The following is a 25,988-nucleotide window of genomic DNA, read 5'->3' on the forward strand; positions in this document are numbered from 1 at the left end:
GCAGAAGAACTGTATGGCTCATCCCAGGATCTCCAGAGCCCTGTCTACACCCAGACCTTGACTCTACCATGAGGGGAGTAGGGGAAACCTAATGAGTGTTTGATGTAGGTGCTGTAGAATAAGTAAATAGGGGAGTGCCAATTCTCCCAGCTTTTGCAACTCTAACACCTCCACAACAACGAGAGACAGGAAAAGAAACTGGTAACAGCACTTAAAGGCTGTGACCTAGAGTCCAGAGTTGTTGAATGACCATTCTAGTTATACCACTTGAGAAGACTTTAAAGACATTCTTTAACAACAGCTGGCCTGGCAGTGCTGCCATCTGGTCACCTGACAGAAGCACAAGAGCTGCTGACCGAGGCCATTCTGGTGCCAACGTCTGCAGGCATAGAACTACCTTGCCCAGCACTGTGCGCTCACTCACGTAATGAAGTCCAGGAAGCTGGCGAGCGGCTCATAAGCATGGTTTCTCATGTGGCGGAACTCTACTACCATCTTCTCTTTGAGCTTGTCATCGATGACTGACACCGTCAGAGGTGACGCTTCATTGGCCAGGAAGTTGCCATAATCTGTACTCTGCAGGTGCAGCTTCAAGTCTGAAACCCAAGGGAAGACGGTAAGGGCTAGGCTTTCTGAACCTTACCGGTTGCCCTAAGTTTCCATCTCTAGCCAATTCTAAGCCCTGCTCCTCCCGTGAAGGTGCATCCTGCTGCTGCCTGACTTCATCTCCCTAATAGCTCAGTGCCAATTTACAAAGTAGCCAGACTAAGGCCCAGATGACCCAGACCCTAGGAACAGAAGTCAGCATTCCAGGTCCCAGAGTACAAACACAAGAAGAATAACTGTCCACCAAAGTGATGAGGCTGGGAAACCTCAACATAAGGTGTCATTTATAATCTGTGGACTTTGAGATCCTGACTTGGAAGAAATTATAACATGGGCTCTACTTTCCAGCACATTAAAATTGGAAGAGCAAAATATTCAGACATGAGGCACATTAAAAAAAAAAAATTCTGCCAGGCAGTGGTGGCACACGCAGGTGGATCTGGGAGTTCAAGGCCATCCTAGTCTACAAAGTGGATTCTAGGACAGCCAGAGCTGCACAGAGAAGCCCTGTCTCAAAAGTCCAAACTAAACCAAACCAAATAAACAAAAAGAAAAAGAAAAAAAGGAAAAAAGAAAGAAAAGAAAAGAAATATCCAAAGCTGCTGGAGGTAGATGAGAGAATCAGCACAAAGATATGGTTGAGCAGAAAAGGCCATGCTGGGTTGGACTGCAGCAAAGGGTGGGGCCCAGGAAGCATGAAGGAAAGTGGGATCCCTCCCCTTCCTTTATAACTGAATGTTGGAATTAGTAAAGGGGGGCCTTAAACATAGAATCGTCTTGGCCCCATTCTTTCTTCCGCCCCGTCTAGCTTCCTCTCTTTTCAGCTCAAACTGCCATTCTCAGTTAAACCGTTCGTGTTGCAGACTGCAGGCGGGCCACAACATAGAATAAATGAAAAAAAAAAACAGGAGAAGGTAAGTGATGATGGCTGGAAAATTACTCCTGCGTTATTATATGAGGGCCACTATGGTCACAAAGGAAATACTAAAGCCAGTGACCGGTAGGAAGGAGATGAAGGATGCCCCAGGTGTTCTTGAGGCCCAGAGGGTGATAGCAGCTGGAGCTGCTCAGAGAGGATGAAAGGTACAACAGAACTCGTCCACAGACTGCAGGCACCTCTCTGATGCCCCTCATACTCTATCACATGAAGAATGCCTCAGCAGTGTGTGGCACTGAGGCATACAACTTCAATCCCAGTACTCAGAAGGCAGAAGCAGGAGGATGTCTGTGGGTTCAAGCCAGCCAGTTCTACACAGGCAGTTCCAGACCAGCCAAAACAACATAACCAGACCCTGTCTCAACCCAAACAAATGAACAACCACCATAATGAAGAATGCTCAACTTGCAGTCAAGTATGTAAAAGGAGATGGAATAGCGCATGTTGCTGAATGTGGGGAACGTGTATAAACACGATGGAATAGATACTTTCCACCTATATGCCCTGGGGGGGGGGGGCTAGTGATAAACAGAATTTATATCATCTGTGGCTCCTAGGCACTAATAGGGTGCACCTTAGCTTGAGGAGCATCCAATGTGTTCGTGCTAACTTGGCCACTTTCATCTACTTTTCTCCCATGACCACCCTAAAGATGATAAAAAAGAGAAGGCAAAGCAAGTTAAAAGAAGCCACCTGGCTTTTAGTGATATGTGCACATCTTCCAATGTCTCTAACCCAGGGAATCTGCAATCACTCTGATAAGGGGTTCTGTTCTTTCTTATTCTCCCAATCTGGCTACTTTGAGAGTAAGGCATGGGTAACAGGAGGTATTCAACTCAGAAATGCTTGGATTATTGTAGTAATTCAGATGGATTTGCAAGGAAAAAAATCTAATTATATTGATAGCTATTGCTATAACAGTCTATTGCCTGCATTTCTACCTCCACACTGTAATAACCTTGAGACTAGACAAGTGCACAATCTTTTAAAAAGAAACATGGAAGAGAGGTTTTAGGTCAGCTGGCAGAAAGCTTACCTAGCATATACGAAGTCCTGGGTTCATTCCCTAACACTGTACAAACCCAGGTGTGATGACACATACCTATAATATCAGCATTTGGAGGCAGAAGTAGTTCAGTTGCTCAAGGCCAGCTTAGGCTATAAGACCCTGTCTTGATAAAGAAAAGAAAAACAGAACTAGGGGGTGAGGTACAGACTGGACAATACTTTATCTTAGAACACGTGTCTAGTAGTTTCTTACAGCCATGCTGCTTCCTAAGTCTGCCAGCTTTTCTGAATTACTTTGAGAAGCATAACTTTCTTCTTTTCTCCTCCCTTATTTAAGCATATTTTTCTTAACATACTGGGCTTCACTCCTCTAATGCCCCATTTCCCACCATGGAGCTCTATATGCTGCCACATGGCTGACCTCCACAATGGTTTAACTCAAACTGCATGGCTGTTTTTCCTTTTCCATTCTCCTCCTCCAGGCAGCTACTGAGATTTACAACTTGCTTGCCCTGGGGTTTTTCTTTGAAACTCTTATAAAATTGTCCTCTTAAATAAACTTTGGCTTCACTTGACTTTCAAAAAGAAAAAAGGAAAAAGAAAGATTATTAATGCCTCTGAAATGGTTTTTGTGGGTATGAAACAAATGGTTAAAAATGAGCTATCCCACCTAATAAGTACTGAAATGAAGCAGACTTCATTTACCATGTCATAGTCGTGCCCTGATTTATATATTTGTATCTCCCAGCAAACATGTTGCTACTGGGGCCTGAGGGACCAACATGAGCAAGGGGTTTTGGTCCAGGGCCACCAAGTTCCCAAACATTTACTACAAGAAGTTCTAGAGCTGACAGCAGCTAGGCCAAACTGTCTGTTTATCCATGCAGTCATAGCAGTCAGCCTAAAATTCTCTTCAAGTCAAAAGACTTCCTCTTCAGCTCCCTAGAGATCAAGACAGGCACAGGAAGGCTCCAGGGTAAACCTCAGTCCTCTGACTGGAGTGCCTCCTGTCACTGGCCCCATCAGTTCCCAGGGTAGCAAGCCCACTACCCTACTGGATCCCCTGATCCTTCATTCCTAAAGCATTGAGGATCCAGGCCTCTGCACACTCTGTCCTTCTAAGCCCTGGCACATGCTCTGGGAAGATTCCCAAGGCAAGCTGTCACCTCCCACTGGGGATCCTGAAGATAAGCTCTCCAGCAGCATGACACTTCCTCTATCCCAGACTTTGCCTTGCATCACAAAACTTCTCTCTCAGAAGACTAGCTCAGCAACTTCCCCAACTGCCAAATACTTTCTCTTTAACAACCAGATAGTCTTCATCAAATCCTGGTACTCCAGTGAGAGTTTTCACCTCAGAAGGCCTGGACATACACAGGCTATGAAATGGTCTCCTTCCCATGCCAGAAGCAATCTTTGTGCTGGACCTCTCAGACATGTCAATTTCAAAGGCTTATCAATAAAAGCCAGAACCTTGTCCAGAGTCTCACAGTCAAGAGTATGGAGAGACTAGGATATCAGGCAGGCCTGGTGGGACTCTGTCAGTCCCCACCTCCGCTCTCTTTTGTTCTGAGCCTCCTTGAACACATTGGTAGAGCAGACCTTTTAGGTATAGAACCAGCTGTCCAAACAGCCTTTAAAGCCAGAAGAGTTGACCACTGGCTTGCAGACCACCTGGACGCTCACTGCCCACTTGTCAATAGTAGGCAAAGGCCCACACTATCATGACTCAGTGACAAATCCCACTAGCATCACTTTTGATATCAACCATTACTAAAAAAGCTAGAAAAATATGCTTGGGGTTGAGCAGAACAAAGCTAGAATGCTCCTTTGTACAGCCCCACCCCTGGCACTTCACACAGGCTTCAGAGCAGACACCCCTGTGCTTCCATTGCTGCATTCTGCTGACACTGCATCAGGAGAAGCCACGGCTCTGAGCACTGCTGGAATGCAGGCGGCTGGGTGGTTTCTGCTGGAGTTTGTCAGAGCAGAGCAAACCCGGGAGACTCTACTGAGAATCCTGCCCAAGGCTGGAAGAGTCTGCCTTACCAGGAAACTCATTTTTAAAAGCCCCCAGAGACAATGTCAAAGGGCCAGTTCCAGACCACTTTCTCTGGCTAAGACCCACATTTCCCTGTGACCAAGGGAAAAGGGACAGCCTGCCAGCCAAGGCAACTGGAGGGAGGGAGACAAGCTGATTCCTTAGCTCGCCCACGAGGGGACCACACAGGGCTTCTAAACCAGTTCTGACCCTGCTGGAGAAACCTGGCGCCCAGAAACAGTGGCTGGCAACCCTAAGCCCTTCAGACAGGCCTGGCCAGGGCTAGGACAAGCTGGGTTAGAATTCTCTCTCCTCAGCTTCCTGCTATTTCTGAAGGTTGTGGAGGAGGGGATGTGACTGGGAATAGAATCCAAGCATTAGGAGAGGTCTGGAACTTATAGATGCTTAGTGGGAGACTTAGCCACCCGGCCCTAGCCCAGCCCCTCAAGGGCACCCGAGGACAAAAGGGGCTAGGTTTGCTATGGGACCTGGGCTCAGCAGCCTAACAGCATCAGTGATAGTCCTTGAGAGGACCAGGCATGACTGGTTTGAGGTATGAGCTGTATTCTAGTTACAGTAGACTCTGGGGACAAGACTGGTCTACCCACAAGCCCAGCTGTCTACCCCAAATTCTATCAGTGGCCCAGTGCCAAGTGTCTGGACAGTTTGGGATGTCTGACAGTAAAAGACTTCCTCAAAGGCTGATTCTCAAATTGAAGAAGATGCTGCTGCGATCAGGAAAGTCTTGCTTTAGTGTGTGAGGTTAAACCCTAGCTCAGAGGAGACAGATTAATTCAGTATCTAGTCTTGTTCAAGCCCTGGGGCTCCTCCCCAGCACACCTCCAGAACCACCCCAAACCACCTATGCTTCCTAAGTTCCTGTCTCAGATGTTCTGAGACATGACCTCCAACTCCCAGTGCCGGAAAGGCATCCTATTCTACTCCTCAGTTTCCAAGTCATTTTCCACACCAAGCTCAGAATGAAGTCACACAACTCCAATATGTCACTAACACCCCTCTTCGAGGCTCTGTGGCCCTGGAGCTACAGCTCTGTTTCTCCCAAAAGCCCATGGTCTCGGACTCTCAGCCCTCACACTGCTTTAGCCCTCGACTCGACGACTCTCTGACTTAACAGTCACCTTCCTATCATCCCAGCAAATGCTCCAGGAAGTCCATAGGAGACCTTACTAAAAAGCCAGCCCTGAATTGGAGGTTTCCTCAGGCCAGGCTAGGAAGACTGAACAGGAAGACACACCCCCACCCTAAAAACCAAGAGCCTCTGACCTCCTCTTCCACAGGGTAGCCTCTGCCATCCTTGAGTTGAGTGTCAAATGCCACTGATCCAGGTCCAGCAGAGAGCTCTCTGAAGGTACCTGGGAAGACCACAGCCTAATACCCACAGCTATTCAGCTTATAAGCTTGCACCAGCTTCAGGCTAGCCTCATAGTTTCCATCTGTCCTGAAAACCCCCTTGGTTACTCCTAATCCCCAGTTGTCTCTTTCAGTAGTAAGGGTCTGGTCACTGCTGATACTATTGACCATACTGACTGACCCCAGACTCCTCAATAGTACAGTACCATGTCCCACCAACAACAACCTGACCAGTGTTCTCTGCTCTGTATGATAAAATATTGTCTTGGCAGTGACTCAGCCAAGCTGTGTGAGATGGAGCTAAGCAGCCCTGCCCTTACCCTCTTCCTGAAAGCATTCCCTAAGCATGCCAACCTAAAGGGGATCCTTCAGGTCACTCAACTGGCTCCAGGGGCAGGTAGCACATGGCTCCCTCTCCAGCCCTCTGGCCCTTACAGTAGTTCTCCAAGGACTTAAACAAGCAGGAAAAGAGGGTCATGGCCTATGTCAAGGGGTTGGTCCTACATGCTTTACGGAACCAACACACTAAACAGGGTGGCCCAGATCTACAGTCCCTATGGCCTCATGGTCCATCCACATAGAGCTCCTGCTGGCCAACTGGCCTGAGTGAAGTGTAAAGGGACAGTGTGTTCCCAGACTTCACTTCTGCTTTTCCAGAGGTTACTCAATGACGCTCTCCTGGGAAGCTCAGGAGTTTTCAGGAATTATATGAAACCAGATGCCAGAATATGTTCCACAGAGCCTAATGTGCCAAGCCTGCAAGGGTGGCTAGGCCAATGGCCTGTTGGGTCCACGTGAGGAATCTGCTTTGAAGAAACAAGGATCCACTTCCAATGTTATTACTTCTAGAGGTTCAAAATGAGAAAACACGGGATGGCCAGTCTGGTGATTCAATAAAGCCTGTGCCACCCTAATACTTCTGGATGAATATGCTGTGCCAAAACCTCCTCCCTAGGCTCAGGGGAGTTTCTCAGGCTCGTGTCAGTTCTAAAACAGATGTGTGCACTGGCTGGCTGGATCTGCAGGGTCAGAGTACCACATCTGGAACACAAGCGTGGGAGCCTCTGCATGAGAACTATTAACTCTGGGCTTAGCTAAGGCACCACACACACTGAATATCCTCTCTAGCCTTCAAGCCTCCACTATGGCAGAAAACTCCCAGGAAATGCCAACTAATCACCTCTGTGTTGCAGCTCTTTCCACGAAAGGCCAGCTTCTCCCTCCCCACAAACTCTCTGTTCTTCCTTACCACCCTAGATTGTCAAGAGCCACTTACCCTGGACAGTGAAGGCATACCCTTCCTCCAAAAGCTGCTTTATGGCTCCAGTTCCCTTCCCTCTACAGCTCACTTTGACAAACCATTGGTCACTCCTGGGACAGAGAAAAGGAAATTTTGTGTGTGTGTGTGTGTGTGTGTGTCTATTAAATACAGGGATTGCTGTGTAACCTAGGGTGACCCTCAAACTTAAAACCCTACTGTCTATAAGTGCTAGGATTACAGGTATGTACCTACAATCTTGCCTGGCTCAAAATGAGAAAAATCTGAGCTTTGGAGCCATAAAACTGTGAGTTTAAATCTTGTCCTACAACTTGGCCTTGAGTATTTTATAGTATATCTGTATATCCAGGCTCTTGGCTCCTGACCAGCATATGCATTGTGCGCCCAATCCCACCCTCAGGGAACCCATACAAACATTAAATTGAAGTAATGGTATACAGAAAGATATCAGCACAACATACTACACACCATCTTTTTTTGTCAGAAAGGATGCCATACAAAGCTTCCTAATGAACACTCTCAGCCAATAGTCTCCACCACTCCAGCCATGGATCGAGCTGCCCTATTTAGCTCTCCAAATAACTCCCTGATCCTCCTTTTCATGATCAATAGAAATCCTTCCTCCAGGCTGTAGCATGTCCTCCATGTTACCACCTGTAGGTGAGAATGCAAACACACCAGCACAACTCTACTATTTACTGGAGTTAGAAGAATAGGGCGGGCCAGGCGTGGTGGCACACGCCTTTAATCCCAGCACTTGGGAGGCAGAGGTAGGCAGGATTTCTGAGTTTGAGGTCAGCCTGGTCTACAAAGTGAGTTCCAGGACAGCCAGGGCTATACAGAGAAACCCTGTCTTGAAAAACAAAACAAAAAAACACAAAAAGAAGAAGAAGAAGAAGAAGAAGAAGAAGAAGAAGAAGAAGAAGAAGAAGAAGAGAGAAAGAAAGAAAGAAAGAAAGAAAGAAAGAAAGAAAGAAAGAAAGAAAGAAAGAAAGAAGAAAGAATAGGGCTGGCTCAAGATCTGGAATACATGACCCAAAGTCCGTGTGTTACTTCATCTATCAATAAGCTCTGAGCAGCCCAGAAATCTGGACAAAGGTTATAGCCCAACTCCCCCGCACCCCTCCCCCACTACACTCTGGGCTTCCCTCAGGAGCTAGAGCCCTAGAGTCTTGGGGGGGCAAACTAGAGGTAGAGTAGCCAAGTGTAGCTCCTGCTCCATGGGAAGTCCTAGGACCTGGCAAGCCATCAAAATCTGGAGTCTACTGCTGGCATAGCCATACTCAGTTATTGAGTTTCAGTTGGTGTAAGACAGAGCTCCTGCACGGCAAGGACAGGAGTGCTCCCTCCTTGGTCTCTAGACCTGAATTTTATTTCATGCTGGAGGCATATAAATTAAGGTGAGGCACTGACAGCAGGGGATGGAGCTAAACCCATAGAGGTGGTCCAGATGATACTGGAGACACCACCCACCAACATCAAACATTGATGGGAAGATCACTTCCCAAGCCCAAGAATCATCAGGATGTCTGCCCCACTCCCAGCTTTGGGACAGGTGGCAGGTGGCAGCAGAGTTACATTTAATTACCCACATGATCTCAGGAACACCCCGTCCCTATAGCTAGGACAATGAAAGCATCTCTCATAACCCATGAGGAAGTCAACTCATTTGACAATCAGGAGGGTGCCAGTCAGGCAATAATAGCTTCATGTGCCAAAGGGAGGGGCAGAACTGGTTACTGCTGCACCCAGGGCAAGTTCCAAGAAGCTCTCCTCTAACTGAGTGGTAATCCAATAGGATGGCCTTCATCAAGCTATTCCCTCCTTGGTCCTTCACAGACTTCACAGGACTGGTATGACCCAAAAGACACAAGGCTTGCAGAGTAGTTTCTTTACGTTTCCAACTGCAGCCGTCTGACAATCAAGGGAACTTACCCTGGGAGTCGGGGACCACACCTCTTCTGCTGCTACCGTGCACTTTGGCCTTATGTAAGCTTTCTTCTTAAGGTTTGCTACCATAGTTATAGAACCTGCAGAATGGAATAAATCTGGGGCTATAAAGAACACTGTTTGCACTTCTCAAAGATATGAATTGTTTTTGTGTAAAAGAGGTAAAGTGGTCAGCTAGGTGCCAAGCAGCCAAATGAAGAGTCCCAGTAGCAGTGAGCGTCCTGGGTTTGCTGGACCACAGTACCTGGGTGATCTAGTCAGCCCTCGATGCTAGGCTCCTGTTCTACATACAGACCTCTGGAAGAAGGACAGGAAGGAAAGCTAGGGCTTGCTCAGATAAAGAAGGGCAGTTTTAGGGCTATCATCTCTGTTCCACTATACCAGGATCCTGGCAGGAGCATCTTGCCAAATCCATGGTGCTCAGAGAGAGCCCAAGGGAGAGACATAAGAAAGAAATACTCAGCCAGGCAACAAAGATGCACATTTTTAATCCCAATACACAGGAGGGAGAGGCAGGCAGATTTTTGTAAATTTGAGACCAGCCTGGTCTACAGAGTATGTTAGTTCCAGGACACCAGGGTTACACAGAGAAACCTTGTCTCAGAAAAAAATTAATTAAAAAAATTTTAAGTAAATAAATAAATCAATATTGCTTTGACCTCAGCTTTATGAATAGGCTCAAAGGATCAAGCTTCATTCAAGAATGTGGAGACATGTTACCTTCAGTAAGAAACTCCACTCCCTATAGCTCATGGAACCTGCAGAGAATAGCCCAGGCCAGGGGCAGAGTTGATTCACACCATACATATGTCTTGCAGAGCCAACAGACTTAGACCAGGCAAGAAGACAGCAACATGCAGCAGTAACTATCCAGACTGGTCCTGCTCAGTACCCTTCCCTCACCCTGCCTCAAGCTACAATCACATAGCCACTCAAGGAGAGTAAGACCTTTGTGGGGCAGCAGTCAGATGCTAGATGTGATCAGCACTGTGGTCCTGGCTGGACTCTGGCAGGGCAGTGCTTTTATGCTTAGGGACCTTCATTTTTTTTGTTGGTTTGTTGTTGTTGTTTTTGTTTTGTTTTGTTTTGTTTTCGAGACAGGGTCTCTCTGTATAGCCCTGGCTGTCCTGGCACTCACTTTGTAGACCAGACTGGCCTCAAACTCAGAAATCCGCCTGCCTCTGCCTCCCAAGTGCTAGGATTAAAGGCGTGCGCCACCACGCCCAGCTCCTTCATAATTTAAAAGGTAGATTCAATGGCTCGACAGTTAAAAACATTGCTGATCTTACAGAAAAGTTAGGTTCCCAGCATCCACATCATGTGGATGTTACAGCCCATAACTCCAGCTGCTGGGGGACCTGACTCCTCTGCACTCCATGAATACCTCAACATACATGCACAGACACTCCTACACACTCACACACAGAGAGAGAGACACACAGACACATACACACAGAGACACACATTCTCATTTTCTCTCTCTCTAACAAAATAAAACAAAAGTTAGATCCACATGATGGAAGCCACTATAAAGACGTGAGAAGCAAACTGTCTTGGCAATGACGGAAAGACCTTCCTACTCTGTTCCCACCAGGTCTGGCCATGTGGAACATAGTTTGAAACTTAGTGGGTGGAGAAAATGAATGAGCTGCCACATGTGACCTGGAAGCCTCAGGGTCCTATGCAGCAGATCATGGTTACACCTCACCTAAATTCCTCAACTCCCAACTCATTAACTCTAATCTAGATTTCTTCTGGCAAGGCCTGAGGAATTGGCAAGTGCCCCAGAAGCAGGGATTCTTTCCACTAACCACCCTTACTGAGTCAGGGGCTAAATAAACACAGGTATAGCCCAGGGAGCCTTGAATAAACAAATTAAATAGTAAATTGAAGGGAAAAAGAGAGAATCTAGAATAATTGGACCTGAAGAACTAAAACAGGTGTCAGGAGACTATGAGTAAGTCCTTTGGCTTTATCTGGGACCTAATTTCTCAGATAAAATAAGAAGGTTGGATGAGTTACCTCAGGAACCTATCTGCCATATCCTAGTCTGGTCAGGCCCAGGTCATTCTGACACCCTGTAACACAACCTTCGAAGGCCACTCAGAGGTTCAGGTTAGATTGGTGGCCTAGGCAGCAGTGAAGCAGTCTTGGCAGGGCTAGTAGCAGATACAGGAAAGACACTGGGGAAATCTAAAGCCTTCAGAATACAGACAGCAACAAGACAAGCAAAAAGGAAGGGGGCCTCATCTACCAACCAAATATGAAGTCTTAGATGAGGTCAAGTCCTAAATCCATTGCCTGAATGTCCAAAATCTAGTCAAGCACCCTTGGCAGCCGGGCGTGGTGGCGCACACCCTTAATCCCAGCACTCAGGAGGCAGAGGCAGGTGGATTTCTGAGTTCGAGGCCAGTCTGGTCTACAAAGTGAGTTCCAGGACAGCCAGGGCTACACAGAGAAACCCTGTCTCAGAAAAACCAAAACAAAAAACAAAAAAACAAAAAAAGGTACCCTTGGCTAGACCAGGCAGAGCTGGCTAGGTTAACAGTGTCCAGCAACCAGTAAGGGCTTTTCCTACGAGAACCTTTCCTCTGCTGAAAGTCAGCCAGTCTGTCCTCAGATGGTTAGTCCAGTCCAGGCCTCTGAGCACACCTTCATAGTCCATCAGGGAAGCTACAGGATGCTGGGTATGAATAGGCAGAAAAGCCATCTAGGTTGTGAAATAGCAGTCTAGCTAAAGTGATCTTTCATTTTCCTGTCTTCTTAAAGGGAACGGGGAGACAAAGGAAGTCAATCTTGTAATACTGGCTAAGCTGAAGCACCAACTTCACTGGAAAGGCATTCAAGTGAGAGCAGAGGGGAACAACAACAAAAATAAAGAATTGTGAGTTACCTGTTAATGACTCCATCCTTGGTATAATGATAGAGCCAACATTTNTTTTTTTTTTTTTTTTTTTTTTTGGTTTTTCGAGACAGGGTTTCTCTGTGTAGCCCTGGCTGTCCTGGAACTCACTTTGTAGACCAGGCTGGCCTCGAACTCAGAAATCCGCCTGCCTCTGCCTCCCGAGTGCTGGGATTAAAGGCATGCGCCACCACGCCCGGCTGAGCCAACATTTCTTACTTGGAGTTTGGTACCATGCTTAGTTCTCTCTCAGAGTCACTCACACATATGGATATGCCACACACATGCCTAAGTGTCCTTCTTAGAGTTCCAAAGGGAACTGAAGAGAATCTATACTATGGATGAGTTCTGGGTAGATCCAGCAAGGGGAGAACCACCAAGGGTGAAATGCTCATGAAGGGTATATTTCTAGGAGATTGAAAAGCAAGGCCTTGGCCCCTGGGGAACCTTAAGCTCCTATTTGAAACCCCCAAGACATCTTATGAGCTCGTAAACTAGTACACTGCAATGGCTGCTGCTCCAAGTCTGACACCTGCCAGATGATCTAGATGCAAGTAAATGCAGACAGTGTATTAGTCACGGTCAGAGCATCCTGTACCAGGCTTCAGGACAGAGAATAATATCAGAGAATGTCCTTGGTCTTCTTCCTATGCTTGGAATATGGGACACAGAGGGAAAGGAGTAGAAAGAAACAAATAGGAAACACTGAACCCTATACCTAATCTGAGAGGCTAACTGTGGACTCAGTGACAGAAGAAGAGCCCCGGACAGAACCCTAAAGGGCACCAGTCATAGACAGGTACTGTGTACAGCAGAACCATGCTGCACCTCCATCCAGGCTCTTAGCGGCAGAGTGGTCCTAGTGCACCCTCTTGTGGACAAAGGAATGATGGTTTATGCACAACCATGAGGGGGTTGGCTCTTGGCGAGAAGAGGGTGTTCCAGCTCCAGTTCTCACTCAACACATTCTTCCAATGTCATCATGCCTCAGACTCTAGGTCTCCATCTCCCCCAGCCATCAGACCCTGCAGGTGTGAAACTGCTGACACCTGCAGAGAGGTACAGACATGTATCATAAACAATGGAAATTTAGAGGGGCTGGAGAGCAGTTTAAAGCACTTGGACCCAAACTCAATTCCTAGCACATACATGATGGGTTCTAACCATACATAACTACAGTTCAATGAGATCCAATGCTCTCTTCTCACCATGTATGTACATGGTGCATATATGTACATACATACATGCAGGTAAAACATTCATACACATTTTTAAGAAAATGAATAAAGGCTGGGAGTGGTGGCGCACACCTTTATTCCTAGCACTTGGGAGGCAGAGGCAGGCGAATTTCTGAGTTCGAGGTTAGCCTGGCCTACAAAGTGAGTTCCAGGACAGCCAAGGAAGGCTACAGAGAAACCCTGTCTCAAAAAAAGAAAAAAAGAAAAGAAATAAAGAAAGGCTAGAGAAATGGCTTAGCAGTTAAGAACACTGGATGTTCTTTCAGAGGAGTTGGATTCCAGCACCTAGGTGGAGTTCATAACCGTCTGCAACTCTAGTTCCAGGGAATCCAATGCCCTTTTCTGGCCTCCTGAAGCACCAACCATACATGAGGTGGTACACAGAGACATGTAGGCAAAACACCAGTAGACATTAAAATTTGTTTGTGTGTTTGTGTGTGTGTGTGTGTGTGTGTGTGTGTGTGTGTGTGTGTGTGTGTGGCAGGGTTTCTCTGTGTAGTCCTGGCTGTCCTGGAACTCACTTTGTAGACCAGGCTGGCCTCGAACTCAGATATCCACCTGCCTCTGCCTCCCGAGTGCTGGGTTTAAAGGTGTGCGCCACCACGCCCACCTCGATTAATTTTAAAAAACAATGAAAATTTAGATCAGAAGTAGACATGTGTCTCTGGGAAAGCCAAAATTCATACAAGGGTGGTATGAGTCTGACATGAGAAACTGGTCTTACCTTGGCTTACACTTTTCTAAGGGACGAGGATGAGGAAGAAAGCTTGGGTACCCTCAGTCTGCTACACTCTTGTTTTCTAACTCAGACTCTTCCAAATCTAATTCCCTTTAACCCTCAGAATTGTTTTGTCTCTACTGCCACTATTACTCAGAAATAGGATCTGGGACACTGTGACCCCTTTAGCAAGTGGCCTTAGCTTTCTCTCCCCTAGATTCAAAATCCTAGTACCATTATGGGCCTATTATCACTCATCTAGTCATTAAAAAAAAATGTCTACTGAGCATCCATTCTGGTTAGAGATGCATAGTTGAATCTTTTACAAGAAACAATTTGCAAGTGAGTGATTCCTGTTTCACTTTACATGGGGTCAGCACTACACAGCCTAGCCTGACAAAGAACTGGATAAATTCTAGTAATCAGAAAAATCGTAAAGCCCTAAACCTAAACAGGCACAGATGACTTACCAGAGGATCTATTACAGCATTTCTTTATACCTGTTTGTCCTTTATGTAGGTCCTTATATGAGCTGGGTTATAGTTAGTTGTTTGAGCTGTAAGCTGAACCAGGATGCTACAGCAGGCACCCTGCATCCACAGAAGAGGTGACGGGATTAGAGACAAAACCATGAGAGAGCTCTCAGCCCTTGCAGATGATGGTTCTGTTCTTCATCTCATGTCTACTTGCTCTTATGCAGGAGACACGGTGCTGTTTGATATGACCGCCTAAGAAAGCAGAGACAAGGTTCCATAGCAAATGCCTACAATCCCAGCACTTGGAAGGCTAGAACAGCAAGATACTGCAGTCAAGGCTAGTTGGAGCTACTTAGTGAGACCTTGTATAAAAATAAAAACAAGAGCCATGCGTGGTGGCCCACGCCTTTAATCCCAGCACTTGGGAGGCAGAGGCAAGCGGATTTCTGAGTTTGAGGCCAGCCTGGTCTACAGAGTGAGTTCCAGGATAGCCAGGGCTATACAGAGAAACCCTGTCTCGAAAAACCAAAATAAATAAATAAATAAATAAATAAATAAATAAATAAATACAAGGAAACCAGGAAAGGCAGACTATTGTTATTAGATGCATTTTATATACATTTAAAGACATTTAAAATAAGGTATTAACAACAGTTCATAATGGTGTATGCCTGACTCAAAAGAACGAGTCAGGAGGATCACTGCCACTCTGAGTCCAGCCCTGTCTACAAAGTGAGACCTTGCTTCAAAAAACAAACAGAGACAATGCCGGGGCCTGGCAAACACAGAGGTGGATGCTCACGGTCAGCTATTGGATGGATCACAGGGCCCCCAATGGAGGAGCTAGAGAAAGTATCCAAGGAGCTAAGGGGATCTGCAACCCTATAGTTGGAACAACATGATGAACTAACCAGTACCCCGGAGCTCTTGTCTCTAGCTGCGTATGTATCGAAAGATGGCCTAGTCGGCCATCACTGGAAAGAGAGGCCCATTGGACTTGCAAACTTTATATGCCCCAGTACAGGGGAACGCCAGGGCCAAAGGGTGGGAGTGGGTGGGTAGGGGAGGGGGGGGGAGTGTATTGGGGACTTTTTGGATGGCATTGGAAATGTAAATGAGGAAAATATCTAATAAAAAAAATTAATTCTAAAAAAAACCAAACAAACAAACAAACAAAATGGAAAAATAGGTGAATACGGTGCTGAGGCCTTTCCCTCTCTGCCTTAGTCCAGAAAGCCCTAGGCTACAGGGACCTGAATGACTATCATCTGCCTATGTTAGGTGGCTACCTCAAAAATCCCAGACAAGAGTTTAAGTACTGGTTCCATGTCACAAACTAGGCCCCAAAAATTGCTGAGTAAATCAAAGAAAAAGTGTATTATCACTCAGCAGAGCCAGTCCTGACGTGCCCTTATGGAGCACAGCTTACACTTCATGGTAGACGCATACTAGCCTGACCATAAATAGCTTCCAGATAAAATCAAATTAAAGTACATATTATCAAAATGTACTCTGAAGGGAAATCAGGAATAGGGATAGAGAGGGAGAGGCAAAGGAAAGAGAAAATGGCCAGACAAGAGGGAACTTGCATAGGGCAGCTATATCTGGGCAGGGACCCTGGGGCTCTAGCCTGGGGATACATGAGGAGTCTAGGCCTGGCCTGGGCCCTCAAATATTTCCTAGATTCTAATGTTTCAGGTGTAAAAGAAAAAAAGCTTGACAGGCCCTCCCTCAGCCTCAGACTACCTCTATAATGCTGTGAGCCAAAGTCTAGAAGACATATGCCCCAAGCTCACTGACAAGTCTGGATGTCTACGGAGTATTAGGAGGACCTATATGCTCTAATTATCTCAAGTATCTTTACCAGACATTCTAAGCTTTTTTCAATATTGATTGATTGATTGATTGATTGATTGATTTTACATACATGGGTGTTGTCTGCATTTCTGTCTATGTATCATGCGCCTGCCTTGTGATTGCGGGGTGAAGGAACACCTGGGACTGGAGTTACAAGACAATTGTGAGTTGCTATGTGGGTGCTGGGAATTGAACCTGGGTCTTCTAGAAAAGCTAGTGTTTTTAATCACTGATCCATCTTTCTATCCCTATTCCATGTTTTTTATTCTTAAATTCAAACAGCAGAAGAAAACATAAATTAGCCATTAAAAACTTTCCTCCCTCCTAGCCTTTCTAGACAGTGCAGGGCCTTTGCTTCCAAATGCTTGTTCACATGCATGCCTTCTAGTGTTTGACTACAGTAGGATTATGCTCAATGGCTTACAACTTTGCCCCTAACAATATATTTCTAAATCAGCACTTAGAAAACTTCCTCTAGTGTTCTACTGTAAGGGCACTAAACACTACAACTGTGGGGTCGTGAACTGTGCAGAGGCAGCCTGGTTCCCGATAGAGCACAGGCCTGGAACCCAGGAGACCTAGTGGGTGGTGACTTCCGCCTTCATGGGACAATAGAAGTTTGGCCATGCCTCCTGGGACCCTGGCTCATGTAGCAGCTACAGCATCCCACAGCCCCCTGCAGAGAGGTGTGTGGCCATCAGTCACATAGGCAATGCCCCAAGCTCCAGGTATTGTCTGGACTCCACCCCCACAGTTACCTGGCAATAGCCAGGTATGCTCCGCCCCACAGTTACCTAGCAACAACCAGGATGGCACAGCCCACTATAAAAGGAGCTACTTGCCCTCCTCGATCTTTTACCTCTTATTCTCTTGCTTTTATTCATGCTTCCTTTGCTCCCCTCCCCTCTCTCCCTTCCTCCCCCGCCCCCCCCCCAACGTGGCCATGGCCGCCCTCTGCTTCCTCTCTCTGCCTTTCTACAATAAAGGCTTTAAAACCATGGGCTGTCTCATCTCATCGGGACCGCAGTGCTGGAGCAATGGAGCAGGTCTTCCCCTAACCTAACCTCCCACCGGGAGACCTCTCTGGGTAAGATCACTGAATGCTCTTCCGAAGGTCCTGAGTTCAAATCCCAGCAACCACATGATGGCTCACAACCATCTGTACAGCTACAGTGCACTCATATATATTAAATAAATAAATAAATCTTTTTTAAAAATTAAGTCTTAACTCTCATGCCTCTTGAGCAGTGGTACTTCTGAGGTCTCCATGGCCTTCCACACACCAGCAGGACATCTACTCAGACACAATACTTCAGTATCTATTCAGACACAATATTACCCCTACACATACTTCATGTTTTCTACTCCTGGTTGCAAGATTGATACCCTGTAGTTTTGTTCTAATGTGTCTAACACCACTAGTTCTCTGGAGGCAGGAGCTAAGACAGAAGCCATGAAGGAGTGCTGTTTACTGGTTTGCTCTCCCTGGATTGCTCAGCCTCCTTTCTTAAAGAACCTCCAGCCCAGAGATAGCTCCATCCACAATGGACTGGGCCTTCCAACATCAATCAAAGAAAATGCCCTACAAGCTTGTTGCCTGCAGCTGGATCTTATGGAGACATTTTCTTAATTGAGGCTCCCTCCTGTCTGCTGACCCTAGTTTATGTCAAGTTGACATAAAAACTATCCAGCACATGTAGCAAGCACTTTTATCAAAAACAGGCAGATCTATACAAGTTCAAGGTCATCCTAGTCTACACAGCAAGTTCCAGGCCAACCAAGACTACATACCAAGACTCTGCCTTATAAGACAAACAAACAAATACCCACAAATTATACATACACACACACACACACACACACACACACACACACACACACACACACACACACACACACACATATATATATATATATATATATATATATATATATATATATATAAAAATCATGCTGAACATGGTGGTCTATCCCTGCAATCCCAGAACTTATGAGGCTAAAGAAAGACAATTGTGAGTTTAGAAGTCCAAGAACAGGGCTGAAGAGGTGGCTCAGTGGTTAACAGCACTGACTGCTCTTCCGAAGGTCATGAGTTCATATCCCAGCCACCACATGGTAGCTCACAACCATCTATAATGAGATCTGACACCGTCTTCTGGTGTGTCTGAAGACTACAGTGTACTTACATATAATAATAAATAAATCTTTAAAAAAAAGTCCAAGAACAACCTTGTTCTCTTTATATAGTAAGACTTTGCTTCAAAATAAACAAACAAGAAACAATAAAACCAAAAGGAATGCAGCCAGAATCAGAACCTAATCAAACATCTAGATCTATTGATTTACAGGGGCAAAAAGAGAGAACAAGATAGGACTCAATGGTAGAATGACAGTTTTGCATGCCCAATGCTCTAGGTTCAATCCCACTTTCTCCCCACCCCCCCCAACCCCACCCCACCCCAAAAAAGAAAAGAAAGTCAAGGGACAGGGGCTGGAGAATTGTCCAGTTAGGAGCACTAGTTGCTCTTCCAGAGTATCTGGGTTTGATTCTCAGAATACACATAATGGCTTGAAACCATCTGTAACTCCAGTTCCAGGGAATCATATCCCCTCTTCTGGCCTCGGTGGGGATGCTCATGGTACACAGACATGCAGGCAAAATACCCATACACACAAAATTTGTGTATATGTATATATATGTGTGTGTCTCTGTGTGGGTTTATGCATGTGAATTCAGTCCCTGAAAAGACCAAAAGAGGGCATTGGCTCCCTTGGAATGAGAGTTAAGAACACTTGGCAACTGCCTGATGTGGGTGCTGGGAATTAAATTCAAGTCCTGAGAAGAGTGACTTGTGCCCTTAGCCACTGAGTAACCTCTCCTGCCTTGAATATAATAATAATTTTTTTCTTTTTTTTAACAACTCAAGGGACAGATAAACATATATAGCTGAAGTACAATGAGTAAAATGAGATGGATGGAAAGTCTATTAATCAAATGACTCAACCTCTTCACTAAACTAAAAAGAAAAAAATAGAAACAGACAATATACTAAAATATTTGAGAGGCCAGAGAGATGGCTCAGTGGTTAAGAGCACTGACTGCTCTTGCAGAGGTCCTGAGTTCAATTTCCAGCAAAAACATGGTGGCTCACAACCATTTGCAATGGGATCAGATAACCTTTTCTGGTGTCTGAAGAGAGCAACAGAGTACTCACATACATTAAATAAATAAGTAAATCTTAAAATATTTGAACCAGACATGGTAGCTCACAGCTTTAATCTTAGCATATATTAAACTGAGAGGAGAGAGATTTACTGTCGATCTGGGCTACATAGTGAGTTTCAGGACAGCCTGGGATTACCATGCACCACCTGGATCAACAAGACGAATCACCACTAGGCAGTGGCAGCGCATGCCTTTAATCCTAGCACTTGCCAGGTAAAGGCAGGAGGATTTCTCTGAGTTCAAGGCCAGTCTGGTCTACATAGTGAGTTCCAGGACAGCCAGGGCTACACAGAGAAACCCTGTCTTGGGGGGGGGGGGGAGGCAAATCACCACCCTAAAAACAATTTGAGAGGGTTCAGTGAGTAAAGGCATTTGTTGAGCAAGCCCAGATTTCAAGGTGGAAAGAGAAAATCGACTCTGGAAGGTTATCATCTAACTTCCATATAAGCATATGGCTGAGTGCAACTATACCCCATACACATACATCAAACAGATGACACCCCAAAAATTCTTGAGAACATCAGGACTGAAATGTGTGTCTGTGTTCTGATTAAACTTTAAAACCTAGCCGGGCGTGGTGGCGCACGCCTTTAATCCCAGCACTTGGGAGGCAGAGGCAGGTGGATTTCTGAGTTCGAGGCCAGCCTGGTCTACAAAGTGAGTTCCAGGACAGCCAAGGCTACACAGAGAAACCCTGTCTCGAAAAACCAAAAAAAAAAAAAAAAAAACTTTAAAACCTTTTAGCTAGGCATGGTGACCCACAACTTCAATCCCAGCACTCTGGAGGGAGAAGCAGAAGGACCTCTGAGTTCTGAGGCCAGCCTCGTCTACAAAAAGAGTTCCAGGACAGCCAGGGCTGTTACACAGAGAAACCCTGTCTTGAAAAAAAAAAACATAAATAAGAAAGTAAATAAATAAATTATAACAACTTGAAGCAATCATAAACCTAACACTAAATAATTTTTTATTTTTTAAAAACTTTTTATTAGCTGGGCATGGTGGTGCACACCTTTAATCCCAGCACTTGGGAGGCAGAGGCAGGTAGATTTCTGAGTTCAAGACCAGCCTGGTCTACAGAGTGAGTTCCAGAACAGCCAGGGCTACACAGAGAAACCCTGTCTGGGGAAAAAAAAAAAAACCAACACCTTTTTATTACTCTATGTGCACATATTTTGCCTGCATATATGTCTGAAGCATGTGCATGACTGGTGCCCTCAGAGGCCAGAAGAGGGGTTCAGATTCCCTAGCACTGAAATTGCAAATGACTGTGAGCTAGCGTGTAGATGCTGGCCACTAATACATATTTGATTATATTAAGCTACTAAAAGTGTTTTCTTTTGTTTGCTTGTTTTCATGCAATGTCTCATGTATTCCTGGCTGGTCTTAAACGACCTACATAGCAGATGATGATCTTGAATTTCTGATTCTCCTGTCTTCTCCTCCTGAGTGCTGCAATTATTGGGGTGAGCCATTAAGCCCAGTTTTGCAGAGCTGTGGATTGAACTGAGGGATCTGTACACACTAGGCAAGCACTCTACCAACTAAGTTTACCTTCTTCCTCTCTCACTTTTGTTTTTTGAGATAATATCTCAGTATGCAGCCCAGGCTGGCCTCAAACTCATATTCCTCCACCAGCCTCTCAAATACTGGGATTGCAGGTCTTTACCAATTACTGGCTTTTTTAATGTATATGGTACACATGCTATGTGCATGCATATATATATAGGTGCATAAGCGTGCGAGAGTACAAATGGAGATCAGAGTTTGATGTTGGGTGTCTTCCTCAATCACTCTCCAGTTTATTTCTGAGACAGGGTCTCTCACTGAACTCAAAGACTGGAGACTAGTTTAGTTTGCCGTAAGATCCTGTCTTTACTTCCTGAGCCTTGAAATGACACCTTTTACGTGGGTGCAGGGAATCTGAACTACAGACCTTGCATTTGGAAAACAAACTCTATATCCACTCAAGTCATCTCTCCAGTCTTTATTACTTTTAAAAATAATATTAATTTGATTCTATTTAATGTCATGACCTTTTTCAGAATTATTGAGATATTTACAGATGAAAGAATATGTCTAAATTTTACCTCAAAATATTCTGGAGTCAGGAAATACATAAACCTTTACTTTAGGGGAAGGTATACTGAAGATCCAACTTAGGGCCTTGTACATGTACTTTTCCACTTAGCACACACACATACAACAAATAAATGAGGGGCTGGAAAGATGGCTTAGTTGTTTAAAGCACTTGCTGCTCTAGCAGAGAATCTAGGTTCAATTCCAGCACCTATAAGGCAGCTTACAACCATCTGTAACTCTATTTCCAGGAGACGCAAGCCCTTTTCTGGCTTGTGTGGAACCAGGCATGTACACAGTGAGTGAGAGAGAGAGAGAGAGAGAGAGAGAGAGAGAGAGAGAGAGAGAGTGTGTGTAAAAAACATTCATACACACGAAATAAAGTAAATAAATGAAGTAAAAACCAAGAGGTTACATACCTTGCTCGTGGCCATAGGTCATACGACGTAAGTCCTCATCTGCAACCACTATACTATATTATACTCTACCGATCTCTTATATCTTTTCCTGCCTGCTGATAGCCATCTCCAGGATATGACTCAAGAAATCACCATTCAATAAGGTATCTCAATCCCTACAGTGTCTGGCAAAAGAAGAATGAATGAAGCTGAGCATGTTGGAGAATGGAGGCAGGGGGATCAGAAATTTAAGGCCAACCTCAGCTACATGAAACACTGCCCAATACAAACAAACCAAAAGCCCAGTAGACTAATATATTCAAAGTAATTCTGTATAATTTGCATGTGTACATCTCTATTCCACTCCCTGCACCATCAAGTTCCTAGCACAAGATTCAACCTAAGAACGAATTCACCATATCTCCACACACAAAAAGCTCAGAACTATGAAGAGCTCTTACAACCACCATCTCTGTTCCCTCAGCTTATCAAAAGGAATATTTCATGTAAAATACTGGACATCTTTTTGTTTGTTTGTTTGTTTTTAAATATATTTATTAGTTATTTATACAAGTACACTGTAGTTATCTTCAGACACACCAGAAGTGCATCAGATCCTATTACAGATAGGTGTGAGCCACCATATGTTTGTTAGAAATTGAACTCAGAACCTCTGGAAGAGCAGTCAGGGCTCTTAGCTGCTGAGCCATCTCTCTGGACCAATAAAGGACATCTTAAAGAGACAGTTTTATCAGAGAGAGTGTGTAGTGAGGCAGATACCCTATTTGAGTGGACACAGGAAAGCTAAAATGCTATACTTGCTATGTATTTTCTGTTTTGTTTTGATTTTTTGAGTTAGGATCTTAAGTCTGTCTTGAACCCATGATTCTCCAAACTTGAGTGCTGGAATTACAAAACCACACCATTGACCTGTCTTTTACTCACCCTGTCTTACAAAGCAAACAAAGATCCTTAGTCATGCCCTCTTTTTTTTTTTAATATTTATTTATTATATGTAAGTACACTGTAGCTGTCTTCAGACACACCAGAAGAGGGCATCAGATCTCATTACAGATGGTTGTGAGCCACCATGTGGTTGCTGGGATTTGAACTCAGGACCTTCAGAAGAGCAGTCAATACTCTTAACCACTGAGCCATCTCTCCAGCCCCATTCTCTCTCTTCCTTCTGCCAACTGTCCAAAACCTGAAACATTCTTTTTGAAATCTGTATCACCCCAGAGCATACCTGAAAATCTCAATGGGGAGCTGTATGTGCCAGTGCATGCCTTTAATCCCAGCACTTGGGAGGCAGAGGCAATAGGATCTCTATGAGTTCTAGGCTATCCTGGCACATAGTAAGTTCCAGGACAGCCAGAGCTAGATAAGACCTTATCTTGAACGTTCCCAAACACACACACACACCTTACTGGGACCCACAACTTTCTTCAGTTTTCTTACTTCTCTTACTTCTCATCTCTTTCCCTCTTCCCCTTAAAGATGGGGGAGGCAAAAAATAAATAAATATATACATATATATGTATGTGTGTGTGTGTGTGTGTGTGTGTATATATATATATATATATATATATATATATATATATATATATATCAATAGCATATATAATATATATCAATAGCAGCCTGAAGCCCAGGCTTTTACTATCACCTTCAAAGGCACAGAAAGAAAGCCTTTGTGCAAAAGGAGGTTTGGGTAACTCCTTTCAACTTTTTTTATGTTATTTTATGTGTATGGGTGTTAGCTTGCATGTATGTATGTGTACCATGTAGATATATGCCTATGGAGGCCAGAAGAGGGTGCTGGACCCAGTGGAAACGTGCTACAAATTGAGCATGGGTCCTCCGGAAGAGCAGCCAATGCTCTTAGCTGCTGAGCCACCTCTCTGCTCCTCCTGGTTTTTAAAAGCACCACTCTGAGCCGGGCAGTGGTGGCTAGGTCTTTAATCCCAGCACTTGAGAGGCCTCTGCAGTAGGTAGTAGGTAGGCAGATCTTGCAGGTCAAAGCCAGCCTGGTCTACAGAGGGAGTTCCAGAACAACCAGGAATACACAGAGAAACCCTGTCTCAAAATAAAACAAACAAGTAAAAAGCACCACTTTCTGGAGGTCAGAGGACAACCTGTGGGAGTTGAGTTTTCTCCTTCTATTACATCAGTCCTAAGGACTGAACTCAGGTCATCGGGTTTGACAACAAGTGCCTTTACCTACTGAACTGTCTCAATGGCCCGCCTTCCTAATTCTGATTATGTTCTGTCCTTAAAAGTCCTGAGTAGCTCCAGCATACAAAGTCCCTGGGATCCCAAACATGTGTCAAGAAATTTCTAGAAAAATATCACTGACAAATACCACAGGAGTTATGATTGAATGGAGGAGACAACATTCTAGTCAACCATGGCCATTTTTTTCAAAGATGAGGTTGGCTGCCAGGTGTGAAGCTCACATCACACCTGTAACCCAGCATTAAGGAGGACTTTGCTAACTCCTAACAAGCCAGGGATATGTAGTAAATTCTAAGCCAACCTAGGTGAGAGAGAGAAAGAGAAAAAGGGAGAGAGAGAGAAAGAGAGAGAGAGAGAAAGAGAGAAAGAGAGAGAGAATGAATGAATGGATGAATATGGAAGAAAGAAAGAGAATGAAAGAGAATGGATGAATGGGGGCTGGAGAGATAGTGTGGCAGTTAAGAGCACTGGCTGCTCTCCCAGAGGACCTAGGTTCATTTCCCAGATCCACATGGTTCACATGGCCATCTGTAACACCAGCTCCAGAGGGCACAACTCCTTCTCTGGCCTCCAGGGACACTCCAACTCATATGCACATGTCCACACATACATACACACATTCACATTATCTTTTAAAATAAATACAAAAGTACAAAAACAATTTCAGCTATTTAGGAGGCTAAAAGGAGGATCACAATATCAAAGCCAGCCTAAGCTACAGGGTACAGGCCAGCCAGTGTAACTGAAAAAGAGCCTGTCTCAAAACAAAAGGGCTGTGGCTACAGTTCAGCAAAGTTCACTTGCCAAGTACCTATAAGGCTTAAATCGGTGGGAGGAAAAGGTGGTAGTGGGGCAGTGCTTAATGGGTGAAGAAGGAAGCAGAGGAAAAAGTAAGTTAAGTAAGAGACAACATAAACTCACCTTTCCTGGATGCTGATTCTGTCTCTAGTGCTTACTGGGTTCTTCATGCTAGGCTAAGCGTTTTACACAAAGTAGCACTGTGGCCATCTCACAGTCTTTATGAGACAGATGGTGCTTATATGGCTGATGAAGAAGTCTATATCCAGAGACATTAAACAATTTGCCTACAATAATCCAGTAACCCATGTTTGCTTGACTCTGAACTCCTATTACCTCTGGGCACCAAGTGCTGGGGTATACTGTGTGTAAAGGAGATGAGTATGAATAAAAGAGCAAGTAGTCCCTAAGTGTTACTGGAAAGATCTGGATGGTGTTCCACAAGGAGGCCCACTGCTAAACAGTTCATCAGGAAGAATACCCTAGTGTGACTATTGTCAATGATGGGGTGTCTGCTGGAAAGACAGAACACAAGCTCCCAGAAACTCTACAGTGGAACAGGCAGCAGCTGGAGTAAGAAATGCCAGAAGCCAGAAAAGGCAAGTGTCCACCCCTAGACTTATCCAAGTAAGGAGCTTCCTCAAAGAACAAAACTAAACACTAAACATCCTTGTAACAGGAAAAAAAAAAAAAATCTCCCAAGTCCCAGTTGATCCACAGAGCTCACATTGAGTGCCAAGCACAGCGTTAAGCCCCGCCCCAGGCAGCCAGGCAGCCTACTTCTCCTCTTCCCAAGTCACATCTAACCTTTGGGGCTGGCTCCCACAGCCCAGCATCTTGAACCTCTCCTTCCTCGCTTCCACTCATATGAT

The 25,988-nt window shown here is 45.0% G+C and overlaps 1 protein-coding gene across 1 annotated transcript in view; it reads right to left on the reverse strand.

The window, feature by feature from the left end:
- The window catches only part of Atp6v0d1 (ATPase H+ transporting V0 subunit d1), a 42,067-nt gene that overhangs the window by 14,199 nt on the left and 1,880 nt on the right, over positions 1-25,988 (reverse strand). Inside the window, exon 2 of the mRNA XM_021169723.2 lies at positions 425-596. Within this exon, the coding sequence (XP_021025382.1) occupies positions 425-596 (172 nt within the window). The remainder of the gene's footprint in view (positions 1-424; positions 597-25,988) is intronic.

The sequence above is a fragment of the Mus caroli genome, chromosome 8, assembly GCF_900094665.2.
Source record: "Mus caroli chromosome 8, CAROLI_EIJ_v1.1, whole genome shotgun sequence".
Lineage (NCBI taxonomy): Eukaryota > Metazoa > Chordata > Mammalia > Rodentia > Muridae > Mus > Mus caroli.